General features: G+C 45.7%; 1 protein-coding gene across 1 annotated transcript in view; it reads right to left on the minus strand.

The window, feature by feature from the left end:
* Window positions 1–19,268, minus strand: part of LOC135056663 (alpha-2-macroglobulin-like) — a 516,386-nt gene that overhangs the window by 235,741 nt on the left and 261,377 nt on the right. The window contains exons 21-22 of the mRNA XM_063962107.1: window positions 17,052–17,173; window positions 551–602 (exon numbers count right to left, since the gene is read on the minus strand). Of these exons, the coding sequence (XP_063818177.1) occupies window positions 551–602; window positions 17,052–17,173 (174 nt within the window). The remainder of the gene's footprint in view (window positions 1–550; window positions 603–17,051; window positions 17,174–19,268) is intronic.

Raw genomic sequence — 19,268 nt, forward strand, 5'->3', positions numbered from 1 at the left:
ATTAATATAAGCTCTTCTTTATGAATATAGATCGGGGTATTTATCAACGTCTTGAGATTATTATACTGGTGCAGAGATTCCCATTCCCCTTTCCCTTTATATAATTACATACCTGCTAACCAACCAGTTTTTCTTTGCATACCTTCCTTTGCCCTAGGCACGCCATTAAGCCCCACCCCTCACCATGAAATTGCAGCAATTGGTGCGAATTTGCATAGTGGCAGGGCCAAAATGACACATTTATATAGAAACGTGTCATTAGACCCCGCCCACCCTCGAGCACCCCATGTTGTTTTTTTATATTAATCTCCCCATTCTGCCCACTTTACTAGGAAGTGGGCAGGAGGGGTGCACACTCTTTCAGGGCTGTGGGGTACTGCCACAAAAATCGTGTCTCCCACAGGAGATGGGAAAGTAGGTAAGTATGACCCTTATTGATCTGGATATCTTTTACAGAGGAAATGTTTCATTTTTTTACATTTAATCATCATAGTGATAAGAGACAGTACCCTGCTACATAGTTGTTTTATGGCCTGTATATTAAGCTTACTTGCTGGGTATATGATATAGGTTTCTGTCTTTTGCTCTTCGTATCCTCTAGGCTACAAAAAGAAGACAAACATAGTATTAATGGAGTCAGTTGGAGAATGTTGACAATGAGAAGAGATAACTTTTAAATAACATCAGACCTTTTTTATGTACTTACAGACATAGGCATTTATATATTAGGAGCTCTGTGTGCCGAGCACAGGGCCCCTGGGTCCAGAGGGGGCCCACACAGCACACACTGCACCCATGTTTAATACTTACCTTCCCAGAGTCCAGCATCAGGCACTGCAGTCATGGCGAAAATCACTGCCAAAATGGCTGCCGCACATGTGCAGTAGCCAAGTTGGTTTCCGGAACATGGTCTGCGCCATGTTTCCGGAGACCTGCTTTCCAGAGACTACTGTGACATACAGAGAAGGGGGCCCATCCAGAGGTGCACACGGTCCCCCTCTTCTGTTAAAACGCCCCTGATTACAGATGATGATTTTACATACTGTATAGCATCAGAATCTGCAAAGAATAAAATGTTTCTGTCATTACCACAAAAATACAAATTTACAGGTCATTGACATGAGTAAACCAATGCATTACTTAAACAAAACATTGATTCAGAGGTTGGCGCTAAAGCAACTTTTAGCAGAGCCGCATTGGTGATAATATGCTAGTTTCAGCCTTCCCCTTGTGTACTAGCATGTGCTGGACAGTACAAGCTCTGAGATGCCCGCTTTCAATGCCTGTGGACAGAGCAACTCCGCCAGTGGTTCTGACCACACCACTATCAGTGCACCATAACAGGCACCATTGACACTTACACTAGCCAATGGCGGTGTAGTGTCTCCTTGTGCAATTCCTTTACACATGGCCTCGGAGGCTGCAGCTCTGCATTTGGGAACGCAACCGTCAAGTGCACAGCTATAGTAGGTACAGCAGGTGTGGCTGCTGGGTTTGGGGACCATCCCCTGCATCCAGTTACGCTGCCCACAGCTTCCCTTGCCTGTCTCATCTGTCTCTCCTCACTGGTGATGGGAGGAGTTATGGTGAGCGCCTGCACCACACTGCATAGTGCATGGTGGGGTAGGCTTGGAAATTTTGCTATGGGGCCCGCATAGGTCTAGCTGCGCATCTGACAACCACATTCTCTGACATGCCCGTGGCACTCCCATAGCATGCCCATGAAATACTTTTTTTTTGTGTTCACTTCAGGCAACCACCCAGTCACTGCCCAGTAATGCCCAAGGTTTGCACCACTAGTTCTAATGCCAACAGTGATCCCTACATACACTCAAAGGAAAGCAAGCACCAAAGTGTTTTTCAGGACCTTCCAAGCATGTGTAATAGAAAATAACTGCTCAACTGCTCGGTCATTGCGTCCACCTCTCAATCAGGCTCTTAGTCAGCCATCTACACTCTTCACATGAAAGAATTTTCCCACTTGTTGGTCATCTAAATAATTTAATGTGAATTTCTGTCTTATAACATTTTTGGTTCCTGTCCGCACTGCAGCACAATAATCTCTATGGGGACAAATCACTTAGCCAAAATAATGGGTCTTACTTATGGCCGGTGCAACAATATACAACAATGCTATTTATCCAGTGCTCGTGTACTGACTCCATACTTGCCGAAATGATATTTCACCCATCCAGGAGAAGCCTAGAGGGAAGATGCAGCTGGCGTTGATGGGGGCAGGTGCTTTTCATCATTAGGTCCTGACTCGCATCATACTGGCCCTGCCCTCTCCTCTTGGTCCAGAAAAACGGAGGCATTATGCTCCCCATCTCACACCTTTCTGCTAGGAAGTAGGTAATATGTGGAAGGACAATCTGCTCTTTCAGTAGCCCAGGGTGTTCCCCGAAAATTTGGGTGTCTCGCAGACTTTCCAGAAGAGTATGTACAGTAAGTATAAGTGATCTCTCCATCTGAAAACACTTAAATGAGTAGTGTTGGGGCAATATTAAGTCAAGTCACAAACATGTATCTGCATTACTTAATGGACATTTCCATTCGGACTAATGCTGGAAAGAAACGTCCCTTATTTTTTTAAAGGGGAAAACAAAAAAGGTGTTTCTGTTGTTGTTGTTGTTGTTGTTATTATTATTTTTTACATTTATTTATATATCAACAGCATATACCATTTTTTTGCAAAAACAGTGATAAAATGAGTACAGGTTGAGTATCCCTTATCCAAAATGCTTGGGACCAGAGGTATTTTGGATATGGGATTTTTCCGTATTTTGGAATAATTGCATACCATAATGAGATATCATGGTGATGGGACCTAAATCTAAGCACAGAATGCATTTATGTTTCATATACACCTTATACACACAGCCTGAAGGTAATTTTAACCAATATTTTTTATAACTTTGTGCATTAAACAAAGTGTGTGTACATTCACAAAATTCATTTATGTTTCATATACACCTTATACGCACAGCCTGAAGGTCATTTAATACAATATTATTAATAACTTTGTGTATTAAACAAAGTTTGTGTACATTGAGCCATCAGAAAGCAAAGGTTTCACTATCTCACTCTCACTCAAAAAAGTCCGTATTTCGGAATATTTGGATATGGGATACTCAACCTGTATTAACAGACAGACCGAGAAGTTAGTGGACCCTCCTTGCAAGCTTACATTAATTTCTATTTAATTATATTTATATTAGAGATCAGCGGGTTCAGTTTCCCGGGAACTGAACCCCTCCAAACTTTGCGATCTGAGGCAGAATCCAAGTCCGGCTCGGGATTTCCCGCCTTACTCGGATCCAAAACGGAGCAAAACATCATCATCCAACTGTCGGATTCTCACGGGTTTTGGATTCTATATAAGTCCCCGTGCATGGGCTCCATCTTCACTCCGGCATTGTTGGAGAGTGTACTGGACGGACGTGTCCGTCTCAATACTGGGTGGTGTGGCGTGGTGTGCGGCAGGTGGGGGCGCCCTGTGTGCTGTGTCTGAAAAATGGGTGCTCTCTATGCCTGATGTATCTGAAAAAGGGGTGCTCTCTCTGATGTATCTGAAAAAGGGGTGCTCTCTCTGCTGTATCTGAAAAAGGGGTGCTCTCTGTATGCTGTATCTGAAAAGGGGGTGCTCTGTCTGCGGTATTTGAAAAAGGTGTGCTCTCTCTGTCTGCTGTGTCTGAAAAAGAGGTGCTCTCTCTGTCTGCTGTATCTGAAAAAGGGGTACTCTCTCTGTCTGCTATATCTGAAAAAGGGGTGCTCTCTATGTCTGCTGTGTCTGTAAAAGAGGTGCTCTCTATGTCTGCTGTATCTGAAAAATGGGTGCTCTCTGTCTGCTATATCTGAAAAAGGGGTGCTCTCTCTGTCTGCTGTGTCTGTAAAAGATGTGCTCTCTCTATCTGCTGTATCTAAAAAAGGGGTACTCTCTCTGTCTGCTATATCTGAAAAAGGGGTGCTCTCTCTGCTGTATCTGAAAAAGGGGTACTCTCTCTGTCTGCTATGTCTGAAAAAGGAGTGCTCTCTCTGCTATATCTGAAAAAGGGGTGCTCTCTCTGTCTGCTGTATCTGAAAAAGGTATGCTCTCTGTTTTCTGTATCTGAAAGGGGTGATCTATCCGTCCATCCAGGGGCTCTGCCACAGTGTAAAATTAAAATAATAAAAGCTAGAAAAAATAAGATTTTAAACCTACCGGTAAATCTTTTTCTCGTAGTCCGTAGAGGATGCTGGGGACTCCGTAAGGACCATGGGGATAGACGGGCTCCGCAAGAGACATGGGCACTTTAAGAAAGACTTTAGATCTTGGTGTGCACTGGCTCCTCCCTCTATGCCCTTACTCCAGACCTCAGTTAGAGAAACTGTGCCCAGAGGAGACGGACAGTACGAGGAAAGGATTTTTGTTAATCCAAGGGCAAGATTCATACCAGCCACACCAATCACACCGTATAACTTGTGATATACTACCCAGTTAACAGTATGAAAACAACATAGCATCAGTCCAAGACCGATGAAAACGAACATATAACCTTATGTAAGCAATAACTATATACAAGTCTTGCAGAAGTAGTCCGCACTTGGGACGGGCGCCCAGCATCCTCTACGGACTACGAGAAAAAGATTTACCGGTAGGTTTAAAATCTTATTTTCTCTTACGTCCTAGAGGATGCTGGGGACTCCGTAAGGACCATGGGGATTATACCAAAGCTCCCAAACGGGCGGGAGAGTGCGGATGACTCTGCAGCACCGATTGAGCAAACAGGAGGTCCTCCTCAGCCAGGGTATCAAACTTATAGAACTTTGCAAAGGTGTTTGAACCCGACCAAGTAGCAGCTCGGCACAGCTGTAGTGCCGAGACCCCTCGGGCAGCCGCCCAAGAAGAGCCCACCTTCCTAGTGGAATGGGCCTTGACCGATTTAGGCAACGGCAATCCCGCCGTAGAATGCGCCTGCTGAATCGTGTTACAGATCCAGCGAGCAATAGTCTGCTTTGAAGCAGGGGCGCCAATCTTGTTGGCTGCATACAGGACAAACAGTGCTTCTGTTTTTATGACCCTAGCCGTTCTGGCCACATAAATTTTCAAAGCCCTAACCACATCAAGGGACTCGGAATCCTCCAAGTCACGCGTAGCCACAGGCACCACAATAGGTTGGTTCATATGAAAGAATGAGACCACTTTTGGCAGGAATTGAGGACAGGTCCGCAATTCCGCTCTATCCATATGGAAAACCAGATAGGGGCTTTTATGTGATAAAGCCGCTAATTCCGACACTCGCCTAGCCGAAGCCAAGGCTAATAACATGACCACCTTCCAAGTGAGGTATGTCAACTCCACCGTTTTAAGTGGTTCAAACCAGTGTGACTTAAGGAAACTTAACACCACATTAATGTCCCAAGGCGCCACCGGAGGTACAAAAGGAGGCTGAATATGCAGTACTCCCTTCACAAAAGTTTGTACTTCAGGGAGAGAGGCCAATTCCTTTTGAAAGAAAATGGATAAGGCCGAAATCTGAACCTTAATAGAGCCTAATTTTAGGCCCAAATTCACTGCAGTTTGTAGGAAGTGAAGAAAGCGGCCCAGGTGGAATTCTTCCATAGGAGCATTCCTGGCCTCACACCAAGAAACATATTTTCGCCATATACGGTGATAATGTTTAGATGTCACGTCCTTCCTAGCCTTTATTAGCGTAGGAATGACCTCATCCGGAATACCCTTTTCTGCTAGGATCCGGCGTTCAACCGCCATGCCGTCAAACGCAGCCGCGGTAAGTCTTGGAACAGACAGGGCCCCTGTTGCACAGGTCCTGTCTTAGAGGAAGAGGCCACGGATCTTCTGTGAGCATTTCCTGCAGATCCGGATACCAGGTTCTTCGTGGCCAATCTGGAACAATGAGGATTGTTCTCACTCCTCTTTTTCTTAATATTCTCAACACCTTGGGTATGAGAGGCAGAGGAGGAAATACATAAACCGACCGGAACACCCATGGTGTCAGTAGGGCGTCTACAGCTACTGCCTGAGGGTCTCTTGACCTGGCGCAATACTTCTGTAGCTTTTTGTTGAGGCGGGACGCCATCATGTCTATCTGAGGCAGTCCCCACCGACTTGCAATCTGTGCGAAGACTTCCTGATGAAGTCCCCACTCTCCTGGATGCAGGTCGTGTCTGCTGAGGAAGTCTGCTTCCCAGTTGTCCACTCCCGGAATGAACACTGCTGACAGTGCGCTTACATGATTCTCCGCCCAGCGAAGAATTCTGGTGGCTTCTGCCATCGCCACTCTGCTCCTTGTGCCGCCTTGGCGGTTTACATGAGCCACTGCGGTGACGTTGTCTGACTGGATCAGAACTGGTTGGTCGCGAAGTAAAGTCTCCGCTTGACGTAGGACGTTGTATATGGCCCTTAGTTCCAGGATGTTGATGTGAAGACAAGTCTCCTGACTTGACCAAAGACCTTGGAAATTTCTGTGTGACTGCTCCCCAACCTCGGAGGCTCGAGAAGGTGAGCACTCTGCAGCCACCACAGGAGAGATACCCTGGCCCTGGGGGACAGGGTGATCAACTGATGAATCTGTAGATGTGACCCGGACCACTTGTCCAGTAGGTCCCATTGGAAGATCCTCGCATGGAACCTGCCGAAGGGAATGGCCTCGTATGATGCCACCTTCTTTCCCAGGACTCGAGTGCAGTGATGCACTGACACCTTTTTTTTTTGTTTTCAATAGGTTCCTGACCAGAGTCATGAGTTCCTGGGCCTTTTCTATCGGAAGATAAACCCTTTTCTGGTCCGTATCCAGAATCATGCCCAAGAAAGTCAGACGAGTCGTAGGAACCAACTGCGACTTCGGGATATTGAGAATCCAGCCGTGTTGCTGTAAGACCTTCAGTGAAAGTGATACGCTGTTCAGCAACTGCTCTCTTGATCTCGCTTTTATGAGGAGATCGTCCAAGTACGGGATAATTGTGACACCTTGCTTTCGCAGGAGCACCATCATTTCCGCCATTACCTTGGTGAAAATTCTCGGGGCCGTGGAGAGACCAAACAGCAACGTCTGAAATTGGTAATGACAATCCTGTACCGCAAATCTTAGGTACGCCTGATGAGGTGGATAAATGGGAACATGAAGGTATGCATCCTTTATGTCCAGAGATACCATAAAATCCCCCCCTTCCAGGCTGGCGATGACCGCTCTTAGCAATTCCATCTTGAACTTGAAACTTTTCAAGTATAGGTTCAGGGATTTTAAATTTAATATGGGTCTGACTGAACCGTCCGGTTTCGGGACTACAAACAGGGTCGAATAATATCCCCTTCCTTGTTGAAGTAGGGGAACCTTGACCACCACCTGTTGAAGATACAATTTGTGAATTGCATTTAACACTATCTCACTTTCCTGGGGAGAAGATGGTAGGGCCGATTTGAAAAACCGGCGAGGAGACACCTCTTCGAATTCCAGCTTGTAACCCTGAGAAACAATTTCTATTGCCCAGGGATCCACCTGCGAGTGAACCCAGATGTGGCTGAAAACTCGAAGACGTGCCCCCACTGGGGCGGACTCCTTTAGCGGAGCCCCAGAGTCATGCGGTGGATTTTGTAGAGGCCGGGGAGGACTTCTGTTCCTGGGAACTAGCTGTGTTGTGCAACTTTTTCCCTCTGCCCTTACCTCTGGCAAGAAAGGACGCACCTCGTACTTTCTTGTTTCTCTGTGATCAAAAGGACTGCATTTGATAATGTGGTGCTTTCTTAGGCTGTGAGGGAATATAAGGCAAAAAATTTGATTTACCAGCTGTAGCTGTGGAGACCAGGTCCGAGAGACCTTCCCCAAACAATTCTTCACCCCTGTAAGGTAAAAACTCCATATGCCTTTTTGAGTCGGCATCACCTGTCCATTGCCGGGTCCATAGGACTCGTCTAGCAGAAATCGACATAGCATTTATTCTAGAACCCAGTAGACTAATGTCTCTTTGAGCATCTCTCATATATAGGACAGCATCTTTTATATGCCCTAGGGTCAATAACATAGTATCCTTATCTAGGGTCTCAATCTCCGCTGATAAGGTATCTGTCCATGCTGCTACCGCGCTACAAACCCAGGCCGACGCAATTGCCGGTCTGAGTAAGGTACCAGAATGTGTGTAAATGGACTTTAGGGTAACCTCCTGCTTGCGGTCAGCAGGATCCCTGAGGGTAGCCATATCCTTGGATGGCAGCACTACCTTTTTGGATAAGCGTGTCAATGCTTTATCCACCCTAGGGTAGGATTCCCACCGTATCCTGTCCGTTGGCGGGAAAGAATACGCCATAAGAATCCTTTTGGAAATCTGCAGTTTTTTGTCTGGAGATTCCCAAGCTTTTTCACATAATTCGTTCAACTCATGTGAGGGGGAAAGGTTATCTCAGGTTTCTTTCCCTTATACATATGTACCCTCGTGTCAGGGACAGGGGGTTCCTCTGTGACGTGCAAAACATTTTTTATTGCAATAATCATATATCGAATACATTTAGCCAACTTTGGCTGTAACTTTGCATCATCGTAGTCGACACTGGAGTCAGAATCCATGTCGGTATCTGTGTCAACTATTTGGGATAGCAGGCGCTTTTGAGACCCTGAAGGTCACTGCGACATAGGGACAGGCATGGGTTGACTCCCTGACTGTTCCCTAGCTTCAGCTTTGTCTAATCTCTTGTGCAATAAGTTTACATTAGCACTTAAAACATTCCACATATCCATCCAGTCAGGTGTCGGCGTTGTCGACGGAGACACCACATTCATTTGCTCCCGCTCCTCTCTAGGAGAGCCTTCTACCTCAGACATGTCGACACACGCGTACCGACACACCACACACACAGGGAATCCTCTTATCTGAGGACAGTTCCCCCACAAGGCCCTTCGGAGAGACAGAGAGAGAGTATGCCAGCACACACCACAGCGCTATATGACCCAGGAAAAAACACAATAATTTTATGTTTACCCAGCAGCGCTGTTTTCCATATATATGCGCCTAATTATGTGCCCCCCCCTCTTCTTCAAAACCCTCTTTTTACCGTGGTATAAGCAGTGGAGAGTCCGGGGAGCTTCCTCTCAGCGGTGCTGTGGAGAAAATGGCGCTGGTGAGTGCTGAGGGAGAAGCCCCGCCCCCTCAGCGGCGGGCTTCTGTCCCGCTCAAATACAGTAAAAAATGGCGGGGGCTCTTATATACATGTACAGTGCCCAGCTGTATATATATTTATTTTGCCAAGTGAGGTCTATATTGCTGCCCAGCGCGCCCCCCCCCCCCCCCGACGCCCTGCACCTTTACAGTGACTGCCTTGAAGTGTATGGGAGCAATGGCGCACAGCTTTACTGCTGTGCGTTACCTCAGTGAAGATCATGAAGTCTTCTGCCGCCTCTGAAGTCTTCTTTTCTTCTCATACTCACCCGGCTTCTATCTTCCGGCTCTGCGAGGGGGACGGCGGCGCGGCTCTGGGACGGACGGCGAGGGTGAGACCTGCGTACCGATCCCTCTGGAGCTAATGGTGTCCAGTAGCCTAAGAAGCAGTGCCTTTCAACTCACAGAAGTATGTCTGCTTCTCTCCCCTCAGTCCCTCGATGCAGGGAGTCTGTTGCCAGCAGGCTCCCTGAAAATAAAAAAACCTAACAAATATACTTTCTGTCAGGAAACTCAGGAGAGCTCCCTGAAAAGCACCCAGTCTCCTCTGGGCACAGTAGTAAACTGAGGTCTGGAGGAGGGGCATAGAGGGATGAGCCAGTGCACACCCAGATCTAAAGTCTTTCTTAAAGTGCCCATGTCTCCTGCGGAGCCCGTCTATCCCCATGGTCCTTACGGAGTCCCCAGCATCCTCTAGGACGTAAGAGAAAAACAACCTAAAATTATAAAAAGAAAAAAAAAATATTTTTGTTTGTGCTGTACCCCAGTGTACTAGATAATTTTTATTTTATATTCATAAGTACTGTGACACTGCCAGTCAGACCACGGTATATTATTTCCTACTCATACACGTACTGTGCAACGCTAACGGTGAAGTCAACCGCAGTGTGTAATTATTATATACATTTCTGACTCATTTGTGCAACGCTGTCGGTGATGTTAACCACAGTGTGTAATTATTATGACAATGCAAGTCCGTCAACTTCATCTGCTAAGGCAGATGCCCAGGGGCATAGAGGGCTTAAATCAGGGTATGTAAAATCATTTGTTAAAGAAAAAAAAATCCAAAGGAAAGTTGCAGAGACAGTTAGACAAACTGTGCATTCAAAATCATAACCATCAGAAAATCTTGAGGAACGTTTAGCGGTGTTCACGTCAGCTATGTGTGAGTCTGACATTTCTCACACTGTCCTCATAGAGAAACCTTTTTTACCTCCTTCCATCATTTCTGAACCATCTGCACATGTGGGAAGCAGTACAAGTAAAGATGGCGATGAATCTGATGAGGAGGGTGATGAATCTGATGAGGACATAATACAAATTGAGGATTCGTGTGTGGAAGTGGAACAGGATGAGGGGTATATGTGTTTACTATCTGAAAGTGAGGATGTATGGGTGTGGGTGTGGGATTATGTGTGGGTGTGGGATTATTTTTACACCAATCCTGACAAGGACCCTCATTCAGAGTTGATCGCTAGCTGCTTTCGGTCGCAGCGCGGCGATTAGGTGAAAAAGCGGCATTTCTGTGCATGCATACAGGCCACAGTACGCACGTGCGAAGTACTTTCACACGAAACTTACACAAGGTCGAGCGACGCTTTTCTGTCGCTCTGTTGATCGGTGAGTGATTGACAGGAAGTGGGTGTTTCTGGGTGGTAACTGGCCGTTTTCAGGGAGTGTGCTAAAAAACGCAGGCGTGTCAGGTAAAAACGCAGGCGTGCCTGTGGAAACGGGGGAGTGGCTGGCAGAATGCAGGGCGTGTTTGTGACGTCAAAGCAGGAACTAAACTAACTGAGGTGATCGCAAGGTAGGAGTAGGTTTGGAGCTGCTCAGAAACTGCATGAAAACATTTTCGAGCAGTTCTGCTAACCTTTCGTTCACACTTCTGCTAAGCTAAGATACACTCCCAGAGGGTGGCGGCCTAGCGTGTGCACTGCTGCTAAAAGCAGCTAGCGAGCAATCAACTCGGAATGAGGGCCAATGTTTTTTAAAGCATCTGCTCCATTTGTGAGGCCAAATTTAGTAGAGGTAGGAACGTTTGCCATCTAGGCACCTCTTTCATGTTACGTTATTTGCGGCGAAGACATGAAATTTATTGTACAAGATTATAATGTAATTAAAACCTCATCATCAACATCCTCAGAGTAATTACTAACGGAGGAAGTTCTTCTAATAAATTGTTTTGTGTGGGCCCAAACAAACCAATCATTTTAGCCACAAGTGATGGTCCCTGTCGCTGAAATTATTGGTTTATTAAACTGTGCATGTCCTGTTTAATACGTACAACATAAGGGTGGGTGGGAGGGCCCAAGGACAATTCCATCTTGCACCTCTTTTCTTTGCATTATGTGCTCTTTGGAGCATTTTTGGGGCATTGTTTATAAAACTGCCATCCTGTCTGCCACTGCAGTGCCTCTCCTAGATGTGCCAGGTGTATGTGCAACCCACTTCTGTCGCTTAGCTTAGTCATCCAGCGACCTCGGTGCAACCTTTTGGCCTAAACTGGATAAAAACAATATTATGAGCTGTGAGGTGTTCAAAATACACTGGAAATGAATGCTATTGAGGTTAATAATACTGAGGGAAGTTGGAACAAAAACACCCTTTTCTCATTTCAAGCATTTTCTGAAAGTGACTGGTCTGTGGACTGGAAAGTACTGTAAGCACTTGTTTTGTCAAGCACCATGCTTGTTAAAAATCCTGGAAAGGCCGAGAAGGCTCACGAAAATCAGGTGGCACTCTCAGCCCCCCGGAAGAGTGGGCAAGTCTGCTAGAACCAGGTGAAGGGATCTCACCCAGCAGGTAATGAAGTGATTCACGCTGAATCACATCATCATAGCCACGCACCCCTCTGTACAATGACCGTAATCTCAGCATTGCATAGCAGGGCGTGGCCACGTCAATGCAATCACTCAGCCACGCCCCCTGCACAACCCCCTTTTGTAGCCCTTATATTTAGCCATGCCCTCCACCTCTAGCTGTGCTGACCTGGCTGCCCCCACGTGGAAGAGGCAACCTGACAGTCAGTATCTATGTTAAGCACTTATATGCTTTTTTATAAGTGTAATGTGTATTACATCCTACAAAAAGGAGAGTTATGGTAGACTTACCATTGTTAACTCTCTTTCTGCGAGGTACATTGGTTCCACAGGAAAATATCAGGATGTACAGTGTATCTTGAACCAGAGGCACCAACAGGCTCAAGCTTTAGGCTGTCCCAGGATGCATTGGGGCCTCTTCTATAACCCTGCCTCCAGGCACTGAGAGCTCAGTTTCGTTAACCAGTTCAATGTAGGAGCAGGCAAGGGAGAAGACAGATGTTAGTCACATAGAATCACATTCTCACAACAGGAGAAGGTACCAGCGGTTAATGCCATGCAAACCCAAAGAAGCATGGTTCGTCAGGGTGGGTGGCCTGTGGAACCAATGTACCTTGCAGAAAGAGAGTTAACAATGGTAAGTCCACAATTACTCTCCTTTTCTGCAGCAGGTTACATTAGTTTCCACAGGAAAACATTGGGATGTCCTAAAGCAGTTCCTCAAGGGAGGGGACGCGCCTTAGCGGGTATGAGAACCCGGCGTCCAAAGGACGCATCCTGGGAGGCGGAAGTATCAAAGGCAGAGAACCTAATAGACGTGTTCACTGAGGACCACATAGCCGCCTTGTACAATTGTTCTGCGGACGCGCCGCGGCGGGCCGCCCAAGAAGGTCCAACAGACCGAGTAGAATGGGCTTTAATAGCAGCAGGAGTTGGGAGTCCAGCCTGCGCATAAGCTTGTGTAATCACCATTCTAATACATCTGGCCAAGGTTTGCTTGTTCGCAGGCCAGCCACGTTTGTGGAAACCAAACTGTACAAAAAGGTTATCTGACCTCCTGATAGAGGCAGTCCTGGCCACATAGATATAAAGAGCGCTTACCACATCCAAAGAACGCTCTTTGGAAGACAAGTCTAAAGAGATAAAGGACGGCAACACAATCTCTTGGTTAAGGTGAAAAGATGACACCACCTTAGGCAAATAAGTTCGTAGAACTCCCCGGTCACAGTGAAATATCAGATAGGGTGGATGACAGGACAAAGTGCCTAAGTCCGACACCCATCTTGCAGAGGCAATAGCCAGCAAGAACAGAACCTTCACAGCAATTTAGCGGAAGAAAATACTCGTATGAGCGCTCACTAATAAGAAATAGATTATACGTTCCTTATATGTCCACAGTAGTAGTCCTTAATCTCCGTCTTCAATATGTTGTTATGATCAAGAATTTATTCAGCTCCAGTCCAAATGTATGGAAAAAGAACAAATGTGTAGAAATGTCTTTAAATCTGTTTCATAACATATAGCCCACTGGGCCCACGGAGGAAAATTCAGAAAAGCTGCGACTCGTACCCCAACTCACAATAGAGTGTTCAATACTGTGCACGTAGCAGTTTCTTTATCCCAAGACCTTGTGTAACCTCTACCGGAAACTCCTGTCTCACAGTGATGCGTCCCCAAGATATATAAGTAACAATATCAGACCACGTGGGACCTCCACCAGAAATTGTATAGAAGAGATGCGTACCCAACTCACTTGAGAGAGGGAGGATGACAAGCCTCAAAAGGTTTCTTTCATTTAGTCAAATAACGGCTCCATAAACATCTCCTTATCTTCTCTCAATCTTTTTATTCCTCCTGGAGTTTCTCAGTTCCCGTAGGTTATATAGAAAAAGAGTAATATACAATATGTAGAAATATCTTATGGCTATTTACTAGATAGCCCTCTAAATCCCACGGGGAGATAGCAATAATTTGTAGGGCGTACCCCAACTCACAGCGTGGAATTCCACTAAACGTGTATAATGGTTTCTTTACAACAAGACCCAGTGTAACCTCCACCGAAATGCATATGGGGGATGCGTACCCAACTCACTTTTTTTCATATCCACACTTTTTAAAATTATTCCCCATTACCTTTGCCTGTTCTATAAAGATTTTCTGTTCTGTACAATTGCGTTTGAGACGCTTTATCTGGCTATCCGGGATGGAATTGATCCAGCTCTCATGATGACAACTGTCAGTTGGGATATAGGCACATGAATCCGTAGGTTTAGTATAATTCATCGTGTGGATTCTACCCTCCTTGACATATACAGTGATGTCAAGGAAATTAATCCTACTCTCACTTATCTCAAATGTTAATATGATGTTTTTACTGTTGGAGTTTAGAAGGGTACAAAATTGATCTAACAAATCCCTCCCTCCTTTCCACACAAAGAAAATATCGTCAATATATCACATATAGGACACTAGGGGGCAGATGTATTAACCTGGAGAAGGCATAAGGAAGTGATAAACCAGTGATATGTGCAAGGTGATAAAGGCACCAGCCAATCAGCTCCAATATGTAAATTAACAGTTAGGAGTTGATTGGCTGGTGCGTGTATCACCTTGGACATATCACTGGTTTATCACTTCCTTATGCCTTCTCCAGGTTAATACATCTGCCCCTAGGTTCTTTGTGGACTGGTTTCCTTGGAAAAAGATTTTTATTATCGGGTTTTTTAATTGGATGCTGCACTCTTTGGGAATTACTCCTTAAAGACATCACGGATGAAAGAAACCCAGATAGGAGGGAGATTTCCATTTGTTCGTGTGAGTAGGGTACGCACCATTCATAAACAAGATTAAAGAAACCTTTATTGGGTTGGGCATTTCCTTTTCTAGAAGTGAGTTGGGTACGCATCCCCCATATGCATTTCGGTGGAGGTTACACTGGGTCTTGTTGTAAAGAAACCATTATACACGTTTAGTGGAATTTCACGCTGTGAGTTGGGGTACACCCTACAAATTATTGCTATCTCCCCGTGGGATTTAGAGGGCTATCTAGTAAATAGCCATAAGATATTTCTACACATTGTATATTACTCTTTTTCTACGGGAACTGAGAAACTCCAGGAGGAATAAAAAGATTGAGAGAAGATAAGGAGATGTTTATGGAGCCATTATTTGACTAAATTAAAGAAACCTTTTGAGGCTTGTAATCCTCCCTCTCTCAAGTGAGTTGGGTACGCATCTCTTCTATACAATTTCTGGTGGAGGTCCCACGTGGTCTGATATTGTTACTTATATATCTTGGGGACACATCACTGTGAGACAGGAGTTTCCGGTAGAGGTTACTCAAGGTCTTGGGATAAAGAAACTGCTAAGTGCACAGTATTGAACACTCTATTGTGAGTTGGGGTACGAGTCGCAGCTTTTCTGAATTTTCCTCAGTGGGCCCAGTGGGCTATATGTTATGAAACAGATTTAAAGACATTTCTACACATTTGTTCTTTTTTCTTTTTCCATACATTTGGACTGGAGCTGAATAAATTCTTGATCATAACAACATATTGAAGACGGAGATTAAGAACTACTACTGTGGACATATAAGGAACGTATAATCTATTTCTTATTAGTGAGCGCTCGCCGCTCATACGAGTATTTTCTTCCGCTAAATTGCTGTGTATGTTTTGTTGGGTGAGGTGACACCCTTTTGGGGGAATTTATACGTTAGAGCAGCATTCCTTGCGTACATCTCTAGGATAACACCCTCTTCTTGTCAAGAACAGAACCTTGGCCGTGAGCCATTTAAGGTCCGCCAACTCAAGAGGTTCAAATGGAGACTCTTGCAGAGCATTCAGTACAACAGTCAAATCCCATGGAGCCACAGGAGGGACATAGGGAGGCTGAATACTAAGAACGCCCTGAGTGAAGGTATGAACATCAGGAATTGACGCAATTTTTCTCTGAAACCTTATCGACAAGGCAGATATGTGAAATTTGAGGGAGGCCAGACGAAGACCTAAGTCAAGGCCTCGTTGCAGAAAAGCCAGAATTCTGGATGTTCTGAAACTAGAGACATCATAATTCTTATCAGCACACCAGGTGAAGTAAGAATTCCAAAGCCTGTAATAAATCTGGGCAGAGGCCGGTTTGCGGGCTTTCAACAGTCTGGATAACAGCCGCAGAAAAATCTTTGGCTCTCAGGAGTGATGCTTCAAGAGACACGCCATCAAAGCCAGTCTGCCCAGGTCTGGGTAGACACAGGGGCCCTGTACGAGGATGTCTGGCCACTGAGGAAGTAGAAGGAGATGCTCTGTCGACAGACCCTGCAGGTCTGAGAACCAATGCCGTCTGGGCCACGCTGGAGTGACTAGAAGTAGTATTACTCCTTCTTGTTTGAACTTCCGTAGGACCCTGGGCAGGAGTGACACTGGACGGAACACGTAGGGCAGCCGAAAGTTCCATGAAATCACCAGTGCGTCCACGAACACTGCTTGAGGATCCCTTGTCCTTGATCTGAAGACCAAAACCTTGTGATTGTGTTGAGACGCCATCAGGTCCACATCTGGTAGGCCCCACCTGTCCACTAGGAGTTGAAAGACTTCTGAATCAAGACTCCACTCTCCGGCATGCACGTCCTGGCGACTGAGGAAGTCAGCTTCCCAGTTTAGGAAGCCCAGAATGAACACTGCCTATATTGCTATTATATATATTAAGGACCACCTAACCAAAATACAAGTTGTATTAATATGAAATGGCAATAATAAAACTCATGTATAATCAATATTTACAAGTAAATGAACATTTGACATACTAATTACACTTGCTGTGCAGATCAGTACACACTATTTTTCTCTGTTATCAGTTATTAAAAGTAGAGGCTGAAAGAAACTGATGACTATCTCCGGCAATAAGTTTATTGAATACAATTTGTATTGTTTTGTATCCCACATGATAACAGCTGTATTACTCCTTTCTAATAAGCTTCTGAATTTTGTATGCACTGCATATCAGTAAATATTACTAGCAGATCTTTAACATATTTATTTTAGGGTTAGGGGACCTGTTAATGTGATACAGCATTTCAACTCATACCTTGACCACAACGTTTTTTTCAATAGAGTCTTCTCTGTGATCCTCTCCCAACAAAAGCGGATCTGCAGTGCATTCCCCATCCACATGCAGAGAACCAATGCTCACATGGATCTTTAACTTCTCTGAAACGTGAAGATAGGACAACAATATGTAATAAATTGAATACATACCACATTTTTAAAATGCATACAGATGTATCCTCATACACTTTGCACCATAGAGGGTGAGACGCATCGTGCGACCGAGAAGCTCTGAGATGATTAGCCTATTGTATTTTTCTGACATTTTTTACATCTTATAGGCCCTACACACATGCCGATTTTTTGAAAGATATGAACGATCTCGTTCATAAATGAACGAGAACTCGTTCATATCTTTAAGTGTGGAGGCTCCAGCGATGAACGATGCGCGGCCCCGCGCTCGTTCATCGCTGGTCCCCCGTCGGCTGTGCATGCAGGCCAATATGGACGATATTGTCCATATTTGCCTGCACTTCAATGGAGCCGCGTGACGGGGGGGAGTGAAGAAATTTCACTCCCCCCGTCACTGCCCCCCCGCCTACAGGTCGCTCGTCGTCCGTATCCGCCGTCAGGCAGCTCGGCGGCGGGTCGGCCAGTGTGTAGGGCCCCTTAGTCTCATTCTAGTGAAAAGCCGCACACAATGCATCTGATACACTAGGGCTGTGACTTTAACCGCACGTGCTGTAAATTGATTTTACTCACATACAAAGTAGCCAATAATGCACAACAGACCTTGGTGTGCAGAGAATCCATGGCTGCTCGCATTGGAGCCCTTTTCACACAAATTTGGGCTCAGTCGTACATAGATAAACACAGGTTCATAGAGTGATTGCTTGGGCCTAAGCTACTCTTTTTTTTTTAGATAAACAGGGTGGAAGCCCTGAGCCCCCCAGAAAGGGGCAGATCCAGGGGTGTGTGGCACGATCAGTGTGATCCCTAACTCCCCCCTGCAGGCAGAGAAGACTGCTGCACTCAGTGGCCCAGGACAAAGCAGCGTGTGCAGGGCTAGTGAGAGAGGCTGTAGCTGTCGACTGACTGACAGAGTGACAGGTAAGGGGAGGGGGGGTCGGGCAAACCCAGGCCCCCACCTGGTTTCTTCAACAAGGCCGGAACCAGGTAATTATTACCTGCTCCCACCCTGTCTCGGCGCCACTGGATGTACCAAAGTCGCAAGCTTCAATGCTCATTGTATGCTAGCAATGCTGTTTTGTTGCTCCCTGTTGCTTCATTTATGTGAATAAGATGCACATTTTGGGATGAACAAGATGCTCAACAAGTCACACAGGACCTGGTGTGCCAAGAGGGGCTACAGATGTGTCCTCAAATAACCAACATCTACAGTATACATGGGGCCACAGAGATGCTCTGAGAGGAGTAGCGTTTCACATATTGCTTTCCATTTTGCTTATTATGTGCATCGCAGTATCAGGTAGTGTACCACACACCGTGTACTAGAGATGCTAGGCTGTTTCATACATGTACAAAGTCAATGATTGAGCACAGTGGAACTTGGAAGGAGGAAAGCTACGGATTTGCAACGATTCACACTCAGTTGCACACAGAATACAAATGTTGCAATTCACAATGGTGCATACACTAGCGAAACAGTTTTGTTGCATCCAGTAGTTTTATTTGTGCATATATGATGCACATTCTGAGCAAACAGTTGCTCATGTGTGGCCGAGTTGCTTGTGGCCTGGCGCAATAAGAGGGACTATTTGTCGCAACTTGAGCAACAGTGTATAAGGACACATTTGTATTTGGCACTACTGAAGCAAGAATATAATATGACACATCTACAGTATATTCTGCTAATCTCCTATATATTTGCCCAGATCTGTGACTCTGACTCATTTCCTAATGATGGGCGGAGTCACAAAGCTGGATGGAGTCTGAGACATACAGTCACAGATTTGCCCAAATATATAGGGGATGAGATGCAGAATGCATGCACAGCATGCAGGAGGGACACTGACAGGTCACACACACACCGCCACCACACAGGGACCTCTCTTCGCCTCACACCGTGCCCGGCTCGCTGTGTGTCTGTGTGACCCTCACTGATGACAACCCATCCGAACTCTAGCAGCTCCCATACAGGATCGATACCACCGGCTCCTGGCCACCTCCCTGACAATCCCTCACCACGAGCCATAAAGCTCATCGTCCCCCCCCCCCCCCCTACGTAGTTACCGGT

The sequence above is a fragment of the Pseudophryne corroboree genome, chromosome 3 (assembly GCF_028390025.1).
Source record: "Pseudophryne corroboree isolate aPseCor3 chromosome 3, aPseCor3.hap2, whole genome shotgun sequence".
Taxonomy (NCBI): domain Eukaryota; kingdom Metazoa; phylum Chordata; class Amphibia; order Anura; family Myobatrachidae; genus Pseudophryne; species Pseudophryne corroboree.